Raw genomic sequence first — 24,287 nt, forward strand, 5'->3', positions numbered from 1 at the left:
AGGGATTTTGTATTTCTCACAACCCTACGAAAATAGTGGCTATTTGGGTCTTTTGTTTAATAATTGGTTAAATCTTGGAACAAGATTAAAAGAGTTGTCTAAATTTATATTTTTCTCTAGTGTAATTATTTTATATTTTTCTCTAGTGACTAATTATTTTTATGACCTTTAATGATATTTTATATAAAAATACAAATTGTTAGTTACCTATTTATTTATTTATTTATTTTCTTTTCAAATAACTTCTTATTTATATAATTTATGACATTAACCGATAGTTTATAATTATAAAATTATCTTTAAACTATTAAAAAAAGAAAAAGAAATTTATCTTGAGATGAACCCGACCCGACCCGAGCATTGTAAAAGATTATCTTTTGTAAACCCGCCCATCCAATCATCTCCACAATTTGGGTCTCTGTTCCCGAGACTGCTTAACAGCAAACCCCTAACCCCTTTCTCCTCTTGCAACAATGGGTGGACCCTTTAACCAAACGGTTTGCTCTTCATCATCTCCATCGTTATCTTATTGGAGAAGCGATAGCTTCGAGAGAACCAGACAACAATGGCGTTCATCTTCTTTCTTATGTTGTACATCACTTAATCGCGGTTATCTGTCGCCTGCATTCTCTTCCACGCTTTCAATCACATCATCCAAACTCCGAAAGTCTCTTCAAATTGTCGCATGCGTCCCTCCCTCACAGCCAGAGAAGACTACCACTACCTTCACCAACTCCACGAAGCTCTTCGTCAGTGGTAAACTCGCTCTCTAGCTGCAAATTTTGATAAATTTCTCCCTCCATTTTGTTTGTTTCATTATCTTAGATTTTGAATGAAAATTTGCAATAAAGACCGAACCAATTTCAATTCATTTCCAATCTGGTAATCGATTCTACGCTCAATTCCGAATTTAATCCTCCTTTTCGGATTGCACTTCCTTTCACTAAAACCCTAGTCTAATATCTCCCCCATTGATGTAAAGATTATTTGAAATGTCAGGACTCTCATTTCGTACATCTGAAGAGAGCTTACGTAATGCTTTTCAGTCATTTGGGCAGCTCATTGATGGTATAAAACTGTCGCAAATTACATTTCATTTGTTATATTTTATAATCATTATGTTATGAGAATTGAGATAATAATAATAACAATAATCTTGTAAGCTTTCAGTGAATCTGGTGATGGATAAGATTGCTAATAGATCAAGAGGTTTTGCTTTCCTTCGGTATGCAACAATGGAGGAATCTGAAAAGGCCATTGAGGGTATGCATGGAAAGGTTAGTTTTTAGCTTTTTTTACATATCAAATGTATGTAAGTTATAATGAAGAATTGATGAAATTACATTTCAATTTCATGCATTTAATTCAATTTGTTATTATACAAATCTTTCAGTTTCTGGATGGAAGGGTTATATTTGTGGAATACGCGAAAACCAAATCTCAACTCCATCAAGGCGTCAAACAAGATTCAAATCCGTAATGAGTGTAATTTTTATGCATTATGGATAAATATTTACAAAGTTACATACATGTGGAAAATGAAAATACCATAAAATGTATGAAAGGGTGTACAAATTTAAAATAATATATCTTTTTGTAAGGGTAGGGTAAATGATTTTTTGGTTCATGCTTTTATGTTTTATCTTTAAATTTATGAAAGGTTGATTGGAGTTTTTGTATCGCTGACATCAGTCTTAATTCTATTCTTGTGAATCATAAAATCTACGAAAGGATGCAAAAATTTAGAAGTCCGATTATAATTTTTCTAGAATATTTTTTTGGTTGGGATTAAAAATGTGATTTTATCACATCTATTTGAGTCTGGATCATTGTCCATTAACAATAACTACATGTTTTTATCTTATTTTATAAAATATATTTTTGGTGGGGACAAAAAATATGAATATTATATCACATGTATTGGTCTCTATCCTAATTTAATGAACAGTTATTATTATGCTTACTAATTTCAAATGCAAGTATTAGTCTCAATCCCAATTTAATGAACAATTATTATTATTATCATTATATTAATTTCAAATGCGAAGTGAACAGTACATTTTATGTGTTTTTGATATACGCCACATAGCTTCAAAATATTGTCTTCTTTGGTCCTTAATGTATGTGTTTTTTATTTGTGCCACATGACTTTAGAATATTCTCATCTTTGGTCCTTTGTATGGCATGTTTACTTTGACCACAAAACTTTTGTATGTTTGTAGGTTTGGTCCCTGTATAAAAAATAAGTTACAAATATTGTCTTTGTAATTTATAGAAGACAAAATTGCAAAAATGGTCCCTGTGTTTGGCAAAATTATGCGACTTTGGTCCAAAACGATAGTTTGATGCACCATTGGTCCAAAATTGGATTTTTCCATTGTTTTTGGTCCCTCCCATTCACTTCCGTCCATATACTCCGTTACATACAATAAAGACCGGGGTATTTTCGTCTTTCCACCTCCATATCATCGATTACCGCCATATTGAATGATATACACAGTTAATGACCCTTCACTCTACTCTACGCACTAAACCCAACTTGTTGATCGAAAACCCTAATCGTTCATTGAAATCTTGCATTTGATCATCAACCGCAATCGTAAGTTTGAATCCACGAGGATGGTCCAAATGTGGGAAATCAGGCCAAGAAATCAGTGTTTTGATGCAATCCGAATTTACGGTAACGTACTCTGTTTCTTACATATTTCTTTGAAACAAAAAAAAATCTTTTACAATCCATATAAAGTAATGATTTTTTGGTTTGGTTCATGATTTTTACAGAAGGAGATCCCACGATGTTCACTATTGAGCTCCATCATGGAGGGAGGTTCACAAAATTCCCAGGGATAAGCTACATTGAAGGAAAATTAGACCACATTGACTTGGTAGACATGGATGAGTTCTCTGTGCATGAGTTGGACGAGGTGATGCTGAAGCTTGGTTATTATGTACCACCAGTCATTTACTACCACTATCAATTGCCAAATGGAGATTTGGAGTTTGGTCTTAGAGCTCTAGGGAATGATATTGATGTACTTAGTCTTGCACAGTACATTGAACATCATAAGATCATCAAGGTATACACTGAACATAATGAAACTAAGTTACTTACATACTTTATGTCTCCAAGAGTTAAACCTAGGGTCATAATTGAGGAAATAGCAGATGATGTGCCCACTGCAACTGTTGGTGATCAAGATGTCCCAAATCTTGAATTGTGTTTAGTAAGATATGAGACACCCGAATACAATTCAAATAAGAGATTGAGGTTAGTTGATGGGAGTCAATCATGTAGTAAGAAATTGTGTTTCAACTTGGAACACACTGCAACTGTTGGTGATCAAGATGCACATGTTGAAATTGGTAATGAAGGTGCAAATATTAGTGAGCAAGGTGCAACTGTTAGTGGTCAAGATACACATGTTGAAATTGGTAATGAAGGAGCAAATGTTAGTGATCAAGGTGCAGCTGTTGGTAATCAAGATACAGAAGTTCATGATCAAGGTGCAAATGTTGGTGACCAAGAAGTAAATACAAGAGAGTTTGATACCTTTGATGACCAACCATTTCAATTTGAAGACTTTGATCCTTTCTTTGATCAATATACTTTTAATGATGGTAATGATCAGAGTATGGGTGTTGGTGCAGAACTTGGCACAGGACTAGGGGAAGTTCAATTTGAAAGTGAGGGAGTTTGTGAAGGACTTGGTGAAGGAGGTAGTGAAGGGGGTAGTGAAGGGAGTGAGGAAGACAGTGATTTTCTTGAAGATGAAGAAAACTATGTAAGTGATATTGAGGTGGACATGAGTGATTTCTATATGAATGTTGATCTAGATGTTGAATATGTTGACAGAGGAAAAGGTGTTGAGACTGAAAATGAAGTTGTTGATACAGAAGATGTTGAAGATGTTGAAGTAATTGATAATGATGAATGGGACTCATTAGGTGAAGATAGTGATGATGAAAGAAGGAAAGCAATATTAAAACAGATGGTGAAGGAGAAGAAGTGCTCTCTTGGTGAAGTCCATACAGTTACTTTTCAAGTGGGTCAAAAGTATAAAAGTAAAAAGGAAATTAAGAACAAAGTCAACAAACTTGCCATTGAGACTAGAAGGAATCTTGGCTTCAAGAAAAACGACAAAACAAGGCTTAGGGTTGTGTGTAAAGGTAACGTACCTAATGTAAATGCAAGTGGGGTAGGTAAGGGCAATAAATTAAATTGTTCTTGGTCAATGCAGACTTCACGGTCAAAAGATAGTGATTATTGGTATGTGAAAACTTTACTGGACAAACATACTTGTGTTCAAACTAGAAAACTTAGGGCTTGCACTGCGAAGTATATATCTGCAGAAATCTTAGACATGGTCGAGTCTAACCCTACAGTACCCCTTCGAAGCATTCAAGAGCAAGTTCAGAAGAGGCTTCAAGTTGGTGTGTCCATACACAAAGTACAGAGAGCAAAAGCAACAGCTACAAAGCAAGTGAGTGGTGACTACACAAAGCAATACGAGGTGTTAAGAGATTATCTTATGGAACTACAAGCAACTAATGTGGGTACAACTGTGAAGCTTGAGGTTGTTAATGAGCCTAACAGTACTAGAGAAACAAGGCAGTTTAAAAGGGTGTATATTTGCTTAGGGGCATTAAAGAAAGGGTTTAAAGCAGGTTTAAGAGATATTCTGGGACTAGATGGTGCTTTTATGAAAGGACCCTTTCCAGGCCAAGTACTCACAGCAGTTGGATTGGATTCAAACAACGGCATATACCCACTTGCATATGCCATTGTTGAGACTGAAAATATGAGTAGCTGGAAATGGTTTCTAGAATGCTTGGGAGATGACTTAGAGTTGTGCTCAAATTCTAACTTTACTTTCATGAGTGATAGACAAAAGGTACTATTTTCTTCTTTTTGTATTACTAATAGTTTATTTGTATATGATTGTTGCAATGATTATGTGAAATAATCCTTTACAGGGACTCTTACCTGCTATAGCACAACTATACCCACAGGCTGAGCATCGATTCTGTCTAAGACATATTTATGAGAACATGAGGAAAAAATGGAAAACAAAAGAGTATAAAGATCACTTATGGCAGTGTGCAATAGCAACCACAGTACCAGAATTTGAACACTACATGAATGAACTTAACAAGTTTGATAAGGATGCTTTTGAGTGGTTGAAGAAAATCCCCCCTCACCATTGGGCCAGAAGCCACTTTTCAGGTTACATTCCCTAACTTAGGTGAAGCTTTACTAGTGCTCATTGTATATGGTTTAGTTCATATAATTTTCTTGTTTAATACAGGCAGAGCAGGATCAGATATATTGCTCAACAATTTATGTGAGGTTTTCAACAGTAAGCTTATTCATGGTAGGAATAAGCCCATCATAAGTTGTCTTGAGTACATCAGGCAGTACCTTATGAAGAGGATTTGCAATGTGAAGAAAGTGATGTCCAAAGCTCCAGGTCCACTCACTCCAACAGCATCAAAGTTACTTGAGAGAAATAGGGAAGCTTCAGTCCAATATAGAGCTAGATGGAATGGGACTGCAAAGTATGAAGTTTATGGTCCTTGGCATGACCAGCATGTGGTTGACATGAAAAATATGTCATGTACATGTAGAAGGTGGGAATTGAATGGGATTCCATGCAGGCATGCCATAGCTACAATACATGAAATGGCTGATAGTGGAGACAAAGTTGGGGAGCTTTACACTTATGTTAACAAAGTGTATTGGCTTCAAACATGGAATGAAGCTTACTCTTACACTGTGGACCCTATAAAGGGTAGAGCCATGTGGCCAAAAAGTACCTGTCCATTTCAATTAACACCACCACCACATCACAATCAACCTGGAAGACCTAACACCAAGAGAAAGAGAAGTGCAGATGAAAAATATGATAAACAGATGCAAAATCATGGTGCAGGTGAACCTGAAAAACTTACCAGAAAGTTTGTTAGTGTTAGGTGTGGGAAATGCAACAATAGGGGTCATAACTCAAGGACGTGCAAGGGTCAAGGTGGGAATGCAGGAAGAAATGAAAGAGGGGATGCAGGAAGCAGTCAAGGAGGGAATGCATGATGCAGTCAAGGAGGGAATGGAGGTAGCAGTCAATGCAGGAATTAGTGTATTTTGTTTAAAAACTTATCTTTTGGTTTAGCACAACTTTTGTGCATTTGGATGTAATGGTTTAAAACTAGTTTGTTGTAATGGTTTTATTTTGGTCTTTTAGCCCTTTTGGTCATGAAACTAATGTCAACCTTTTGTCATTGTTGAAGAATGATGTTTATGGTTTATACCAACTGTTGGTTGTCATGTTTATGGAACACATTTTTGGTTATAAGAACTGTTTTCTGAAACAATAAATATACATTAACATTCGGTGATAACTGCAATACATTGTCATTATATCCTTGAAAAGGTTACAAATTTCTGAAGTTGTCCAAAATAACCCTAAACTGATATTACATTATCAAATACCAAAAACTACCACATTCCCTAGTTACAATTTCATAAGACAAAAAACACCCAAAAATTACATGCAACTACAAGGGTCCCTAATTGTTTATTACTAAATGAAAAGCACCCAAACCACCACAAATAGTAACCAACTTGCAAACAAACACATCTTCAATCTTGCCACTTGATAGTTTACATTGTTGATATTCCTCAATAATCCGGGTATTATCAACATAGATCGTGCACACATGGGAGGATCAATCCATCCTAAGAATCGGCATCTGGAACCCTTCACATAAAAAAATAAACCCTAAACATGAGGGTGATTTTCCAAAATGAGGGTAAAATAGCAAAATCGAACACTTACCTTTTGAGGGCAGGAAAGAAACCTCCGACCAGGGTTTGCTGATGTCCAGGAGGTGCGAACCACCGCTTCCCTACCACAGAAACACATCACCATTTTAATTTTTGATCTCTAAGAAATTGTGAACACAGAGTAGGAAGAGTATGAAGCTCGTGAAGTTGAAGAAGGAAGAGTGATGTAGCTCTGCTTTTATTTTGAATAAGGTTGCAAAAAAGGTCCCTGTATGTGGAAAGACGAAAATACCCCGGTCTTTATTGCATGTAACGGAGTATATGGACGGAAGTGAATGGGAGGGACCAAAAACAATGGAAAAATCCATTTTTGGACCAGTGGTGCATCAAACTATCGTTTTGGACCAAAGTCGCATAATTTTGCCAAACACAGGGACCATTTTTGCAATTTACTCTTATAGAAAAGGTTTCTATTCGTATTCTTTTTATAGAAACGATCCATATGTTTAAAAAAAATTACAAAATGTTCGCTATCTAATTTTTGTATGTTTGTAGGTTTGGTCCTATATAAAACATAAATTACAAATATTAGCATATTTTTACCAATATAGAAGGTAAATCACAAATATTGTCCCTCTAGTTAATAGAAAAGGTCCTTACGCATATTTTAATTACATAAATGATCTAAATGGTTAAATAATTACAAAAATGATCCCTACCTAATTTTTTTATATGTTTATAGGTTAGGTAGCATATTTTTCCCAGTATACAATATTGTCTCTCTAACTAATAGAAAAGGTCCTATGTATATTTTTATTATAGAAATGATTCATATGGTTAAAAAAATTTATAAAAATGGTCCCTACCTAACTTTTGTATGTTTGCAGTCCCCTGGATCAAAAATAAATTACAAATATTAGCACAATTTTTTTTTATAGAAATGATCAATATTTTTAAAAATTACAAAAATAATCTCTACCTAATAGAAAGTTTACATAATAAACCCTGTATTTTAGATTTTTGCCACAAATGTTTTCAAGCATATTTAGTCTTTATAATTTTGTAATTTATAGAAAAGGTCATTGTGAGGTTTTTTTTTTTACAAAAAGAGTCCCTGTGTTTAAGATGTTTGTATGTTGGCAAACCCTGTATATGAAAAATAAATTACAAAATTTGTCCCGTTAACTACAAAACAGGACATTGTGCTTACAAAAAACGGTTGTGTTTAAAAAAAATTACAAAGATAATCCATACCTAATAGAAAATTTGTAGATTACGCCCCAAAAATATATTGTCATGTTTCATCACTACATTTTTTTGGTTTTACACTTTAGCCACATGAGTTTTGTATATTAGAAGGAAGAAGTTAGAGTGTATAATTTTGTTTCATGCTTTTATTTTAAAATCTATAAAATTCATTTTCAGTTGGGACACAAAATATGATATTTATATCACCAACATCACTTTCAGTCATTGTCTATTTTTTTTGAACGACTATACCCACCCACTATTCTACACGTATTCGACAACTCCAGGTACCACTAGCCCAAATGCCAAATGACGGAACCAGGACAAAGTCTAAGGTGTTGCACACGTGATTTTGGAACAACACGTCAGAAAATTAAAACTACACCAAGAAATTTTGCAAAAAATTTACCTTATGTCTGAAAATTTAAAAGGTAGCATATGCCACCCCTAAAAAACCCTAGTCGTGCCACTCCAAATGCCCTTTGCTAATTGCAATCCTTGTCTAAGGAATTTTAAGGGTGCGCTCGGTTGTTAAAATTTTGCTAGTTTTCTAGGAAAAATTTTCAAGAAAAATGGAAATTTTGAAAACGCGTTTGGTTCGTTTAGTTTTTCAAAGTTTTCTAAGAAAATGAAAATTTTCAGTTTTTCAAATTGTATTTAAGTTAAAAAAGTGAGTTTTACACTTTTCTAAAGTTTTCAAAATTTCTAAGATGAAAAATGAAAACTTTACTGTTTCCAACCAAACAAGTTTTTATTAAACACTGAAAATGAAAATTTAACTCTCTTTTCTATATACATTTTCTTAAAAAATAAAACAGTTTTTCACAACTAAACGCACCCTAACTTATGGTGCAAATTTTACAAATCGACTAAAGCTTATCCTTTTGTGGGGGTGTAGGTAGGATGGATATATTTGATTCAAGCTTCTTAAAATTTATAAAAACATTTTTTATTGGGAAAAATTATCATTTTTTATTGCTCTTATGAGTCTCAATGATAATTTAATAAACAAAATCGTACCAGCACGAATCGACCACAATATATCTTTTCACGAGGATAGGAGAAATACAGTTGTTTAATGCTTTTATCTTAAAATTTATAAAATATCTTTTGGTTGGAAATTTTTTTTTTTTTTTTATATTCAACGTCAGTTTCAATGTTAGTCCAATAAATATTAGCATGCCATATGAGAGGTTGCAAAATCTATAAATTGATTATAATTTCTTTTCATGACGATAGTGTGAATGTTGCTCGTTCATGATTTTATCTGAAAAGTTATAAAATACTTTTATTGGGTACAAAAATATTTCATTTTTGTATCACCATTAATGAACATTAAGGTACCATAAATTTCACAGAATGACTTTAAGTTATTTATTCACAGATAGGATGAAAATATTTTCTCTATGCTTTTATCTTATAATGGATCAAATATACTTTTGGCTGGAAAAAGATAAATGATTTTTGTATTATGACATCAATTTCAATTGTAGTCTAGTAAACACTATCGTATTATAAAACCCACGAAAGGGTGTAAAATTTGGCAAATTGACTCTTTAACTTTTCTTTTCCAGATAGGGTGAAGGTTCTTTGGTTCATGATTTTACATTAAAAATTATAAAATACCTTTTGCGAAAAAAAAAAGAAAAATTCTTGACAATTACATGTTAATTTCAATTTTTTAAATAATAACCTACTACAAAAACTAAAACTTATGAAGCAAATTTTACAAATCACCTAATTTTTCTCTTCACGAGGTAGGGGTAAAAGTTTCATAATTTTATAGTTTACAAAATACTTATTTGATTGTGACAAAAAATATTGATTTATGCATCACGAACATCAGTTTCAATTATGATCCAGTAAACAATAAAATATAAAATTATCTATGAAATGATGCGAAACTTAGAATTGACCAAAACATTTTTAGTGACTATGAGGAAGGTTTTTTTTGGTTCATGAGTTCATTATATTACCCTTGATTTATAAAATGTCCTTCATGGTAGGGTATGTAAAGATTATTTTTGTGTGGTTTTACCCGCATGAGTCTAAATCTCAGTACGATGTCGAAATGACGCTTGCGTTGTCAATGGAAGTTGGTACTAACTCATTATGACAATTGTCGTTGGATATGAAGAAGTTGAATATGGACAAAGCCAAACCATAAGTAGGTAGCAAGAAGGGCACAACTTCAACAATCTAATTCTAGGTTACAATGAACTTAATGTTTTTATTTGGTCTTGTTGTAAAGATTTAATCACAATTATAAAACCAAAGGTTACGTTTGATAATGAAGTAATTCATTTCTTAACTAATGTAGTTACTTTATATTTACTAATTTATCCCATTTGGGTATCGGTTTGTCTTTTTCATTTCATCAATGATGGAAAGAAATATTATAATGATCGAAATAAATATTATGATGCAATGCAATGTGAGGGTTCAATTAAGAAAAAAAAAGTTGATAATGAGAGAATCATTCTCAGCTACACATTTATTTTGCTGTAAAAAACTTAGATGTACCAATAGAATGTGTAACGGATATATATGTTTTTTTCAACCAAACATGTTTCCTTGAAGTATGCTAATTATTACCTTAATATACGAAAAAACATGTTTTTTTTTAGAATGTTATTTTTATAGAAAAATTATTTTAATTATATCAAAATTTATAAATTTTTATTCTCTATAAATAGACATCTACGTTGATATAGTGTTGAGATAAAATAAAAAAATTATTTTTTTAGAGTTTCAGTTATTGTTTTTCATAAGTGAATAAAAAACGCATAAGGTTTTTATTACAGTACATTTGTTATTCACTTATGAATGAAATGTATGCTTAACTTTTTTACAGTTTAAGTATCGTTTATATATGAATATAACACGTTATAAAGTTTTCTTACCTAAAATATTTTTGTACATCATCTTTCGTCACATATTATATTTATATATGAATAAAATGTATTAGTTATCGTCATATGTTATATTCATATATTAATAAAACATTTATAATATATTAATATAACATTTATATTCATGTATTAATAAAATATTTATAAGATTCGTATATTAATATAACTTGTGAGGAAAGTCCATACATGTTTTATTCATATGTGAATATAAAAGTTGATGTAAGCAGTAAATAGTTTATTATATGTTATATTTATATATGAATGATACTTAATTTGTAAAAAATTAATCATATTTTTTATTCATAAGTGGATAACGAATATGTTGTACTAAAAATCTTATCTATTTTTATTCACTTATGAATAACGATAGCTGAAAAAATAAAAAAATATTTTTTATTTTATCTTAAAACTATATCAATATAGATGTCTATTTGTAGAGAATAAAAAATAATTAATTTTGGTATATTTAAAATCATTTTTTGATAAAAATAGATTTTTAAAACTTAAAATAACAAAAAAACTATGTTTATATATATATATATATATATATGTGTGTGTGTGTGTGTGTATATATATATATATATATATATATATATATATATATATATATATATATATATATATATATATATATATATGAAGTTAGGTTCAAATGTTTCTACTATCTATTGTGTGAATGTATGATTGATTCTCAGGGCCGGCTTTAGCTTGTTTTGAACTAGGCAAGGGCTTAGAGCCCCTAATTCTAAGGGCCCCCTCAATGCTAAACCTAATTCTAGTAGTGAAATTCATAAACGATTCCTATGCACGTGCAGCGTACAGAAGAGTACGCTCAACGTACACTCAGACTGTGGATTTTATGTTATTGGGCCTCGGTTCGGGCCAATATTTGGGCTTAGCAGATGTTGGGCCATGAGGGGCCACCAGGAGATAGTTAAGGGCCAAGGACTAGTTTTTGGCTTGGGTGGAAAGCCCATTTGAGGAGTTGCGCCCAATTTAGAAAATTGGGCCATTGGAGGACTTTAATGGGCCTTAATTAGTTTGGAAAGACTAGAAAGGATTGGGCCTCGGTCATGGTCCAATTTAGATCAAAGGGGGGTAAAATAGTCATTTTACCCTTAGATGGATTCTCAGTTTTTGACGAACTGTTTATTTTTGGTCATATTAGCCGGGGAGTCGTTGGAGTAGTTGACAGAGATACCCTCGCCCGAGTTTTCAGCATCCAGTTTGAGAGGTGAGTTTTCCTCCAGTAGGAACGGGTCTAAGGCACCAATGCCGACCCATTTAAGTAGTAAAGTATGTTAGGGTTAGCCCGATGCAGTTTATATGTTTCCGAAGGCGGTCCCGATAAGTTGTTATGTTTTCTTGATGTCTTTGTGATTCATGCATGTTTATGTGTTAGGTGTTCCACGGTTAGCCTGCTGCCGAGGCAAGCCCGATTTAAGTTAGTCATTATGCCATGTATTAGGCAGTTCGAGGCAAGCCTGATGTATGCTAGTTTATGTGTTATATGTTGTTGTTCCGGGCTTCGGTCCAATGTTGGGGCAAGCCCGTTGCAGATTATGTGATTATGTTATGTGTTATGATATATGTTTTGTTGTGTTTGTGCCAGGGTAAGCCTGATGCCGGGGTGAGCCGATGCTAGGGTGAGCCTGATGCCCGATGCGGTCGGATGCCGGGGTGAGCCCGATGCCGTGATTCGTCCCGATGCAGTGGGAGTAGTCCCAGAGTTATGTTGTTTGTTATATGTGTTTTGTATGGTATGTGGTTGTTTTAGGGGGGGGGGGGGGGAGCTTACTAAGCTTCGTGCTTATAGTTTCAGTTTTGGTTTCTGGTACTTCAGCTATTAAAGGGAAGGGCTCGAGCTGATGGCATTGCATACACCACCGTTGAACAGACTGGGAGTTTACTCTGATTTCATTATGAGACTGTTATTTGTTATCAAATATTATGAGTTTTTAGATACTTGTTTTATGGTTTTATTCTATGGCAATGAGATTTATATTTGATAAATGATTTTGAAAACGAAATTTTTGGCTTGTATTTTCGGGATGTTTCAAGTTCGTATTAGAGTCTTGGTTTTAGAGATTCAGACACACTTTTGGGTGTGTTTGAACTCAAATTAAGGAAGTGGTATAAAGTTTTCAAAATGAAAAGAGTTTTAGAAAAGCGAAAAGTATTTTTAGAAAGAAAAGAACTTTGAAAAGAGAAGAGGGTGTGGTGCATGAAATCAGTCGAGCTCAAGTAAGTACTCCCAATATACCCATACAAGTTTATGCTATGTTATGATTATCAGCTTATTTAGAACATCATGCTAGATTAGGACTAAGGATCTCGGAAGGATGCCTTATGTGCCTGCTATATGTGTTTCAGCTTTATGAGAACTGCATGCTAGTACTAATTAGTTAGGATGATAGCCTGAGTAGTATATGCTTGATTATGTGTACTTGATGTCCGAATGTTGCTTGCTTTGTGCTTTTAGGAGTTCTAGTTGTCTTTCGCTAACTAGTAAACGAATATGTTAAGTTACATATTGCAAGGACTAAATAATTTCAGAAGGTTAGGTCTAGCTCTATTTCGCAGCTCTCGTCTGAGTCCAACTGTTGTAGGGTAGGATCTATCATTCGAAGAATTATTTAGTCTGAGTAGTATGTAATAGTATTCGCGGGCTAGTTAGGGAAAGAAAGAATGGACTTCTTATGCAGCTGATGGCGGAGAGTGGGTTGGTGATTACCCTAGGTCAAGCCTAGGATGAGAGTAGCAGAGAGCAGTAGTAGTAGAAGGGACTTGGTGGAGTCAAGGCAATTCTTGAGGAAAGTACGAATAGATGTGGAAGGTAGTATGAGCCCGTACTACTGAAAGCAGAGGATCCGTACTCGAATGAAGGAAGGTCGAGATAAGACCAGGGAGCTTGTGGTGTGTAAGATCCCTTGAGTACGATAAGTATTATGATGATCATGATGATATATTTCCAATGTATAGTGACGCTTAGAGGTAGACCAGATGGTAGTTCTGATGTCGACAAGGGATCAGGCTCAAACTCTGTAGTCGGGCAGCTTGATGATCAGATGAGGGAGTTCATTCCATCTGAGGTTACATGCAATATCATTGACCAGACTCCTGTGATCCTCAGTATGATCAAGGAGGGCATTATAGAGATTATGATGAGAGGCCGAGTACATTCTGCACTGAGATTGCAGTCATGATAGGGACCCGTACATTGATGTTTTGGGAATTCATAGTTCGTGAAGCTTGATAGTTTTGTTTTTATTACTTCTTTTCATAGTTTATTTTTAGTTAAAACCATCTCATTTTAGTCAATCTTCATGCATATTTTCTCTTTTTGTCATTTTTCTCCTTTACCGGGTGCTTTCTAGTCTTTTGAGCTTAATTGCAGGATTTACCGAAGACTATTTGTTATTAGAGGCTTAGAAGGATGCAAGACTTATGGAGGCAGGTGATTTGCTTATGGACTTGAAGTGGTGCGATTGGGCTTGGTGCTTGCGTAAAAGAAGAAATCAATTTGGATTTAATTTATGAGAAAGGATGATGACGAGGCGACGCAGAATCAAGCTACAAGAAAAGTTAAGGAGTATTGGGTCAATCATTAGAAGGCTTTGGAATGGAAAATGGGCTCTAAGGAGTTATGATTGTGGGCTAAAGTTGAAGAATTGAATATTGGGCTAGAATACATGATTAATGGCCCAAGTATCACATTTAGCGTAACCCACGCGGTCCGCGTGGACTTATACGCGGTCCGCATGAATTGTTCTGAGATGATTCCAGGTTTTGACTTGTTGACTCTATTTGTGGAAGTTTGGTGGGTGACTTTTGGCACCTTTTTGAATCCGGAAATTAGCTCCCTTTTACTGGAGATTGGAGCCATTTTCGGGGGACATCACTTGAAGAACATACTCCATATTATCTCTAAGGAGCCTTGGAAGATTTGAAGAATTTTTGGAAGATTAGTGTAATTTCCTTTCATCTTGCATCTAAGAAAATGTTTGGTACCACTAAACTTTATTGTTTTTCTTTTACTTTGGCCATGCTTGGCTAAACTTTCATTTGGTTGATTAGGGTTTAACCCATGAATGATTATTTGCTTTGAAGACTTATCATTACATTGTGTTTGAAGTTTATGGGAATGCTTTCTAGTTAAACATCTTGTTGTGTTTATTTATCTTTGATCATGAGTTTGGATGAATGAATGCTTGTAATTGTTGACTAATTTCTTTGTTAAGTAATGGACCTTCAAATTAGTAAGCAACAAATGGTTTATATGTTTGTTTTCATTTCATTTAGACCATGGAAATGTTTCCCCCATAATGATAATGTAAGCATTTGATTATCTTTTGCACTTGGTAACTCTTACAACTTAAAGCTAATTGATTTTCACAAGATTTTATGCTTCATTGATTTTGTGACTTCAGTTAAGGAAATGTGTTAAGAGCTTCTCTAACCATTTTAATTTCTAAGAAGAGTTGAGGCAATTTGTGCTTATGAATTGCTATAACCAAGTTAAACCAATTCACAAGTGTTATTCCATTAAGTCTAATGATAAGTCCATCATATCATCCATGAGGTGTATCCCAAAATCAACCAATTCCACTTCTTTGAATTTAATCCAATCTTTTACTTGTTTACTTGTTATATTTTTATTCTAGCTAGCTTTGATTTTTGTCAAACAATCGAAAGAACTAAACACCTCCCCCCCCCCTCCATTTTTTTTACTTTTAATTTTATTTTGCAAGTATTTTACAAAGAGATTTAAATTGAACCAATCTCCGTGGATACGATCCCTTTATCATTATACACTATTTTAGTGTAAAAGATTTAGGGTCATTAATTTTGTTGGCCTCAACAACCACCCAATTTTGCCGCCATTGTCGGGGATTGGTTTATTTTTAATCAATTTGTTTTTCTATGCCCAGATCTCGACGTACATGTGACTTGATTTCCAACTCGAAAATTGAAAAAGAAGCAAGGCGTTTGGCGAAGGAAAAACGAGTTGAATGTGGTCAAACTTCTAACCCCCACGGGGACTCGGAGGTTGAAACCGCTTCATTAAGTGATATAGAACCCGATTCTAGTCCCGACCCTCGGTAAGAAATTCCCGAAACACCATCTCTACAACAACCCCCCCCATTATTGAACTAATTGCAATGGTATACAGAGGAGAAGTTCCCGAAAGAACCTTGAGGCAAATGATGGAGATTGATGTTACACAAACTCCAACTGGTATCAATTACCCGGTTTTGGAAGGAGGTTCGGAATTGAAGTCAAGTTTAGTCCATCACCTCCTAACTTTTCATGGATTTGAGAACGAAGACCCGCATAAGCACTTGAAGATGTTCCACATTATTTGCACTAGCATGAAGCCACAAGGGTCAGGCGATGACCAAATCAAAGTAAGGGCATTCCCCTTTTCATTGGCTGATAGAGCAAAATATTGGTTATTTTATCTCCCCCCCGGGGTCAATCAACTCATGGACTGACATGGGAAGAGATTTTCTTGATAAACTCTACCCTGCTTCAATAGTCTCAAGTCTTAGAAATGAAATTTGTGGAATCCGCCAAGGTCAAAATGAGATTTTTCATGATTATTGGGAGAGGTTCAACAACTTGTGCTATAGTTGCCCACAACACCAAATTCCGGAACAATTCCTCATTCAGAACTTCTATGAGAGATTGTTACCAATAGAGAGAAGACTAGTTGATGCCTCAAGTGGTCGTGATGTCTTTAGTAAAACTCCACAACAAACAAGACAACTTTTCAACACCATAGCCGCAAATTCTCAACATTTTGTCCCGCGCCAAGACATGAAGAGAGACACACAACACAAAGTCAATGAAGTGGGAAGATCAAATCTTGAGTCTCAAATCAAAGATCTAACCTCCGTTGTCCAAAAGCTAGCCATGGGACAAACTCCACAAGTGATGGTTTGTGGAATATGTGCAACAATGGGACATCCTACAGATATGTGTCCCATCCTTCAAGAAGATGCGGAGCATGTGAATGCCACGGGAGATTTCCAAAACTACCACAAAAAACCTTCCGGTTACCAAAATGCTTACAATTCAAGTTGGAAGCCAAATCCCAACATGAGCTACAACCCAAGACCATTGCCTCAAAATGCATTGGTTTGACCTTCTTATACACCACCACAACCTCATTACCAACATCAACAACCACACTATCAAACCAAACCACACCCTCCACATCATCATCAACAACCCCCTCAATCTAAACCAAGTAGCTCTGGAAATGTCCCTTGAAGACATTGTCAAATCCCTAGCCACTAGTACCTAACAATTCCAAAAAGAGACAAGGACTAGTATCTCCAACCTTGAAGCACAAATGGGAAATATAGTTACATCCATAAGCAAGTTGGAATCCTGTGATAAAATCCCTTCTCAAACCGAAAAGAACCCAAATGTCAATGTGGTGACCTTGAGAAGTGGCAAACAAACCGGAGAAATTAGTTCAAAGAAGAAGCCAAGGGAAGAAGAGGAAGAAATAGAGATCATTCCTATTGAAGAACTATAATCAAGAACGATGCACAAGTCGGAGCCCCTAAGAAGACTACCCCTCTAGTGACACTAATAGCCACTCATTTTAACATCCCCCTCTGGCACGTATCACAATATTGTCCGCTTTGGGCCACTCGGCGCGAGGACTTCCCAGGGGGTCACCCATCCTGTTACTACTCCCGCCCGAGCACGCTTAACTGCAAAGTTCTTATGGGATCTGCTGCCCTCATGGCTTTAAAACACGTTGTGATAAGGAAGGTATCCACACCCCTTATAAGAATGCTTAGTTCTCCTTCCCAGCCGATGTGGGATCAAATCTAACCCACTTTCACCCCCCATTATAGGGTTCGACGTCCCTGTCGAACACATCGACCCATGCCCTGATACCATTTGTAACATCCCCCTCTGGCACGTATCACAATATTGTCCGCTTTGGGCCACTCGGAACGAGGACTTCCCAGGGGGTCACCCATCCTAGTACTACTCTCGCCCAAGCATGCTTAACTGCGGAGTTCTGATGGGATCGGGTGCGATCATAACATACCCCTCTGGCACGTATCACAATATTGTCCGATTTGGGCCACTCGGCGCGAGGACTTCCTAGGGGGTCACCCATCCTGTTACTACTCCCGCCTGAGCACGCTTAACTGCAAAGTTCTTATGGGATCTGCTGCCCTCATGGCTTTAAAACGCGTTGTGATAAGGAAGGTATCCACACCCCTTATAAGAATGCTTAGTTCTCCTTCCCAGCCGATGTGGGATCAAATCTAACCCACTTTCACCCCCCATTATAGGGTTCGACGTCCCTGTCGAACACATCGACCCATGCCCTGATACCATTTGTAACATCCCCCTCTGGTACGTATCACAATATTGTCCGCTTTGGGCCACTCGGAACGAGGACTTCCCAGGGGGTCACCCATCCTAGTACTACTCTCGCCCAACCACGCTTAACTGCGGAGTTCTGATGGGATCGGCCCGATCCCATCAGAACTCCGCAGTTAAGCGTGCTTGGGCGAGAATAGTACTAGGATGGGTGACCCCCTGGGAAGTCCTCGTGCCGAGTGGCCCAAAGCGGACAATATTGTGATACGTGCCAGAGGGGGATGTTACACTCACCCACCGTTCCCTTCCCGACTTGAAACTTCAAAGAAGAATATGGAGGAGAAAGAGATCTTGGACACCATACAAAAGGTGGAAGTAAACATTCCTTTACTTGATGCAATCAAGAAAATTCCGAGATATGCAAAATTCTTGAAGGATCTTTGCACCAACAAGAGAAAGTTGAAAGGAAATGAGAAAATCTCGATGAACAAAAATGCATCCGCGGTTTTACAAAGGAAGTTTCCACCTAAGTGTAAAGATCCCGGAATGTTCACGGTTCCTTGCAAGATTGGAGATGTCACTTTTAGTAGTGCTATGCTTGATCTTGGTGCCTCTATCCATGTCATGCCCTAATCGGTGTATAAATCATTGAATGTTGGACCCTTAAGTGAAAACGGTGTCATAATATCTCTTGCGGACAAATCAAGTGTCTTTCCTAGAGGTGTTTTGGAAGATTTCCTAGTGCAAGTAAATTAATTGGTCTTCCTGGAGGATTTCTATGTGATTGACCTAGATGAACAAGTATCCTCAAAATCATGTATAATCTTACTTGGGAGACCATTCTTGAAGACGACTAGAACAAAGACTGATGTGTATGCGGGAAGCTTAACAATGGAATTTGATGGTAAAACAATAAGTTTTAACATCTATGATGGTATGAGGTATCCTAGTGATGTTTCATCTTTGTGCTTTATAGATGTTGTCGAACCATTAACTCAAGAATTGTTCGAGTTGTGTGATGATGACATGTTAGAGATGGTTTTGAGCAAGGGGTTTGATTGTGCAAAGTTAGCCAAGAAGTTGAAGCTCTACTCGCTAGACCCCGAAATTGAAAGATTAGTCAACAATTTGGAGATCAATAAGACCTCCGAATTTAGTGTGAAGTAAATTGAATTACCTCAAACTCACACGAGATTGCCACCCTCCCTTGTCCAACTGGCAGAATTAGAATTGAAGGTCCTTCCTTAACATTTGAAGTATGTGTACTTGGGAGACAATGAGACTCTTCCGGTCATCATTTCAACTCACCTAACCAGGTGTGAAGAAGAACAGCTCCTCAAGGTGTTGAGGGAACATAAAGAAACAATGGGTTGGACGATTGTGGATATCAAGGGTTTGAGTCCCTCCACTTGTATACACAAAATCTTAATGGAGGATGAATGTAAGCCAAGTAGAGACGCGCAAAGAAGGTTGAATCCGCCAATGATGGAAGTAGTCAAGAAAGAGATTTTGAAGCTCCTAGATGCGGGAATGATCTATCCAATCTCGGATAGCAAGTGGGTGAGCCCGGTGCAAGTCGTTCCAAAGAAGACGGGAATCACGGTGGTCGAGAACAACAAAGGTATGATGGTCCCCACCCATGTGCAAAACGGGTGGAGAGTATGTATTAACTACCGAAAACTCAATCCAAGCACATGAAAAGATCATTTTCCATTACCCTTCATTGACCAAATGTCAGAAAGGTTGGCCGGAAAATCCCACTATTGTTGTCTCGATGGGTATTCCGGTTTTCACCAAATCCCAGTGGCACCGGAAGACCAAGAAAAGACAACTTTTACATGTCCATTTGGCACTTTCGCATACCGTAGAATGCCATTCGGATTGTGTAACGCCCCGGCCACTTTCCAATGTTGCATGGTTAGTATCTTTTCAGAATATATCAAGAATATAATTGAAGTTTTTATGGACGATTTCACGGTATATGGCAACTCCTTTCAAGAGTGTTTGACCAATCTCACCAAAATTTTAAAAAGATTCATTGAAACAAATTTAGTTTTAAATTTTGAGAAATGTCATTTCATGGTGAGTCAAGGTCTCATTTTGGGTCACATTGTGTCAAAGAAAGGAATTGAGGTAGATAAGGAAAAAATCGATGTTATTCAAAGCTTACCTTACCCGACTTGTGTTTCGGAAGTTCGTTCTTTTTTGGGTCATGCAGGTTTCTACCGACGATTCATCAATGACTTTTCGAAGATAACAAGACCAATGTGCCAACTCTTGCAAAAGGATGTTGATTTCGAGTTCAACGAGGCGTGCAAAGAAGATTTCAACAAGCTCAAAGAGTTGCTCACATCCGCACCCATCATGCAAGCACCAAATTGGGATCTCCCATTTAAGATTATGTGTGATGCAAGCAACTATGCAATAGGCGCCGTTTTGGGTCAAAAGAATGGGAGGGCCTCTCATGTGATCTAATATGTATCAAGGACACTAGACAATGCTCAAAGCAACTACTCTACTACGGAGAAGGAGCTATTGGCCATAGTGTTCGCCTTGGAGAAATTTAGACAATACCTACTTAGTACCAAGGTTATAGTGTATTCGGATCACGTAGAACTTAAGTACTTGATGATGAAGAAAGATGCAAAACCCAGACTCATCCGGTGGATTTTATTGTTACAAGAATTTGATTTGGAAATTCGGGACAAGAGCGGATGCGAGAACCTTGTTGCCGATCATCTAAGCCGGATCACTTCAAATGAAACTACTCTCCCATTGTGGGACGAGTTTCTGGATGAGCATATCTTTTCCTTTGCTCAATCTACTCCTTGGTATGCTAATATCATTAACTTTTTTGTCACAAAAGGTATCCCGACACATTCACACGTGCTCAAAAATACAAGTTGAAAAGTGATGCAAAATACTATGTGTGGGATGAACCTTATTTGTGGAAACATTTTCCCGATCAAATCATTTGGCGATGTGTGCCCCAACAAGAGCATCAATCCATTTTGCAATTCTATCATGAATTTGCTTGTGGGGGACACTTCAGACCTAGTCGGACTTTGAGAAAGGTCCTTGAGTGTGGATTATTTTGGCCAACCATGTCACGTAGTTGTTACTTGTTTTTCTATCATGAATTTGCTTGTGGGGGACACTTCAGACCTAGTCGGACTTTGAGAAAGGTCCTTGAGTGTGGATTATTTTGGCCAACCATGTCACGCAGTTGTTACTTGTTTTGCAAAAGTTGTGAGCGGTGCCAAAGGACGGGAAACATTTCTCAAAAGAACCAAATGCCCCAAAATCCAATCCTCAATTGTGAAAATTTTGACGTATGGGGGATTAATTTCATGGGCCCATTTCCCGTCTCATTTGGCAATGTTTATATTTTGCTCACGGTTGACTATGTTTCTAAATGGGTTGAGGCTAAAGCCACAAGATCGGAGGATGCCAAAACAGTTATTGAGTTTTTAAATTCTAATGTTTTTGTGAGATTTGGTGTGCCTAGGACTCTGATTAGTGATCGAGGGACACATTTTTGTAACAAGATGATGGAGGCTTTATTGAAGAAGTACAACGTGACCCACCGTATTTCAACAACTTATCACCCTCAAACGACGGTCAAGTGGAGGTTTCAAATCGTGAAGTGAAGAGTATACTTGAGAAAACAGTGAATCCCTTAAGAAAAGAGTGGATTTCAAGGCTTGATGATGCCTTGTGGGCCTATCAGACCATGTATAAGACCTCGATAGATATGTCCTTGTTTAGGTTGGTCTTTGGAAAACCATGCCATCTTCCCGTAGAATTGGAACACCGTGCATTTTGGGTGGTCAAACAATGCAACTTCAACATCGATGAGGCGGGAAGGAATAGGAAGCTTGAACTTCAAGAGTTGGAGGAGTTGAGAAATGACTCTTATGAAAACTCGAATTTACAAGGAAAGAACAAAGCTTTTCCATGGCAAGTCCATTACCCGCAAACATTTCGAGCCGGGACATAGGGTTTTAATTTATCATTTGCGATTGAAATTATTTCCTGGAAAGTTGAGATCAAGATGGATAGGTCTGTTTATTGTGCTAAAAGTCTTTGAGCATGGAGCAGTTTAAATTCATAGTGAAGAAACGGGGCAAATCTTTAAAGTCAATGGGCATCGATTGAAACCTTTCTATGAAGGTTTTAATGCAAATGTATTAGATGTCATCCAATTGGATGCCCCGGTGTACTGAAATCAAGAGGGAAGCACGTCTCGCCAAAGATGTTAAAGAGGGGCATTTTTGGAAAACTAAAAGTTTTCGTCTTTTCTAGTTCCGAATAAATGTCGTAGATGGTTCATTTTTGCATTTAACATCTCTTATTCTTCCTTCTTGAGGTAAAAGAATGTTGGATTTAAGGGCACGGTGTTCATATTGGTCAAAGAGTAATTTTTTTTTTTGGAATATGTCAAGCCAATTCACGCGGTCCGCATGTACTCAAGGTGCTGTCTACGTGTTTATTAACATAGACCGCGTGTTACCTCCTAAACTGTCCGCGTCCATTATCGGCAAACAGAAGAGTTGCAGTCTAATTCACGCGATCCGCGTGTACTCAAGGTGCTGTCCACGTGTTTATTAAAATGGACCGTGTGTTACCTCCTAAACTGCCCGCGTCCATTATCGAAGAACATAATGCATCAGGTGAACTCACGCGGACCGCGTGTACTCGCAGTCACGTCCGCGTGAGTTGTTGACTGATGTTGACCTCATTTTGACCAGGTTTGACCACAACTTAATCCACCAAAAACCCGTAGTGGCCCTTCCTCCTTCCCACTTCTTCTTCTTCCTTTCCCTAACCTCCATCAGAGCACCCCCATCTCCACCACTAAAACTCAGTTTCCCGTCAAACCGCCGGTCGGAATTTCACGAGACCACCGCCATTATTCACCAAATTCAAAGTTCTACAAACCCCACAAAAAACCACTCTGATCTGTTGCTATATTTCAGGGCGCCAACACCACTCCATTGCCACTTTTCGGCCGATTTCCGGCCAACTGCGGCCACTTCTCGCGATTCCGACACCACCATTGTACTCCTCTTGGAAAAGGCTACAAACCACACCAAAAATATTTCCCAAAGCTCGCCGGAAAATTTTGTCGGAATTTCAAACCATTGTCGGATTCATCGGGTTTTCGCGGTGAATTGCTTCTCCCGGGATATTGAACAAAGCTTAAAGCTTGGGGTAGAGAGTTGTAAGATTTTCAAATCTGGAATTTTCGCGCGCAAATTTTCAACTTTCAACAAAAATGGGTACTTTCTTTCCTTTGTTTTAATTGATCAAGATGCATGTTCGTTCATGTGCTATTGCATCAAAGGAATTTAGGAATTAACTCTTGCCTTTATTGTTGAATTGATTTAGAAATCCATAGGGAGTTAGTTGGTGATTTGGATTGACATATTATTTGTTGAAATTGTGGTTCGTGTAGTGGTTATTTTTCGTGCAGGAAGTCCATGTACACATCTAGGAAGCGCCCGGCTGCTGCCAAGGCAAGGCCCCGACTAGAAATCAAAGCGATGCTCCCGATATCCCAAGATTTCGGGATGCCAAGGCAGTCGAAAACTACACAAAGAGCTTTCCTAGAAAAGTTGCATCCACCAAATTCTTGTGCAAGCCCACGCTTATATCACTAGGGGTTCTTGAAGGAGTCACCCAATTGTTCCGTAACATTGGGTGGGAAAACCTTCTCAACCTCATGGCACATACTTATGAGCTCCCCACTAGAGAGTTTCTTGCCGATAGTGGGTACGATAGCGAAAAAAAGAAAGCCACATTCCAACTTCTAGGGGACCAAAGGTACATCGATTTTGCAACGATAAACGACATCTTGGTCTTGACTTCTTCAAACACATCCACAATTTTCGAGGTCCTACCGGCTGAGTTCAATCACGAGACCTTTTGGATGGAAATCACCGGGGTATCTTCTCGTGTGCCGATCGGGATAAAGCAACCTCTATCTATTG

General features: G+C 37.0%; 2 protein-coding genes and 1 pseudogene across 2 annotated transcripts; 2 read left to right on the forward strand and 1 right to left on the reverse strand.

Annotated features, from left to right (window-relative positions):
• Positions 1-353: 353 nt before the first annotated feature.
• LOC145030773 (RNA-binding (RRM/RBD/RNP motifs) family protein) lies at positions 354-1,635 on the forward strand. Its single transcript, XM_078979186.1, has 4 exons — positions 354-756; positions 1,000-1,068; positions 1,171-1,277; positions 1,394-1,635. Exons 1-4 carry the CDS (start codon positions 474-476, stop codon positions 1,478-1,480), a joined length of 546 nt encoding a protein of 181 aa, XP_078835312.1. The 5' UTR covers positions 354-473; the 3' UTR covers positions 1,481-1,635.
• Positions 1,636-2,796: 1,161 nt separating this feature from the next.
• Positions 2,797-6,293, forward strand: LOC145030774 (uncharacterized). The gene is made up of 3 exons (XM_078979187.1): positions 2,797-4,892; positions 4,975-5,224; positions 5,307-6,293. The coding sequence occupies exons 1-3, from the start codon at positions 2,892-2,894 to the stop codon at positions 6,083-6,085; spliced, it is 3,030 nt and encodes a 1,009-aa protein (XP_078835313.1). The 5' UTR covers positions 2,797-2,891; the 3' UTR covers positions 6,086-6,293.
• Positions 6,294-17,905: 11,612 nt separating this feature from the next.
• On the reverse strand, positions 17,906-18,021 carry LOC145033029 (5S ribosomal RNA; annotated as a pseudogene).
• Positions 18,022-24,287: the final 6,266 nt, after the last annotated feature.

Source organism: Lactuca saligna, chromosome 2, assembly GCF_052625555.1.
Source record: "Lactuca saligna cultivar CGN05327 chromosome 2, ASM5262555v1, whole genome shotgun sequence".
Classification (NCBI taxonomy): domain Eukaryota; kingdom Viridiplantae; phylum Streptophyta; class Magnoliopsida; order Asterales; family Asteraceae; genus Lactuca; species Lactuca saligna.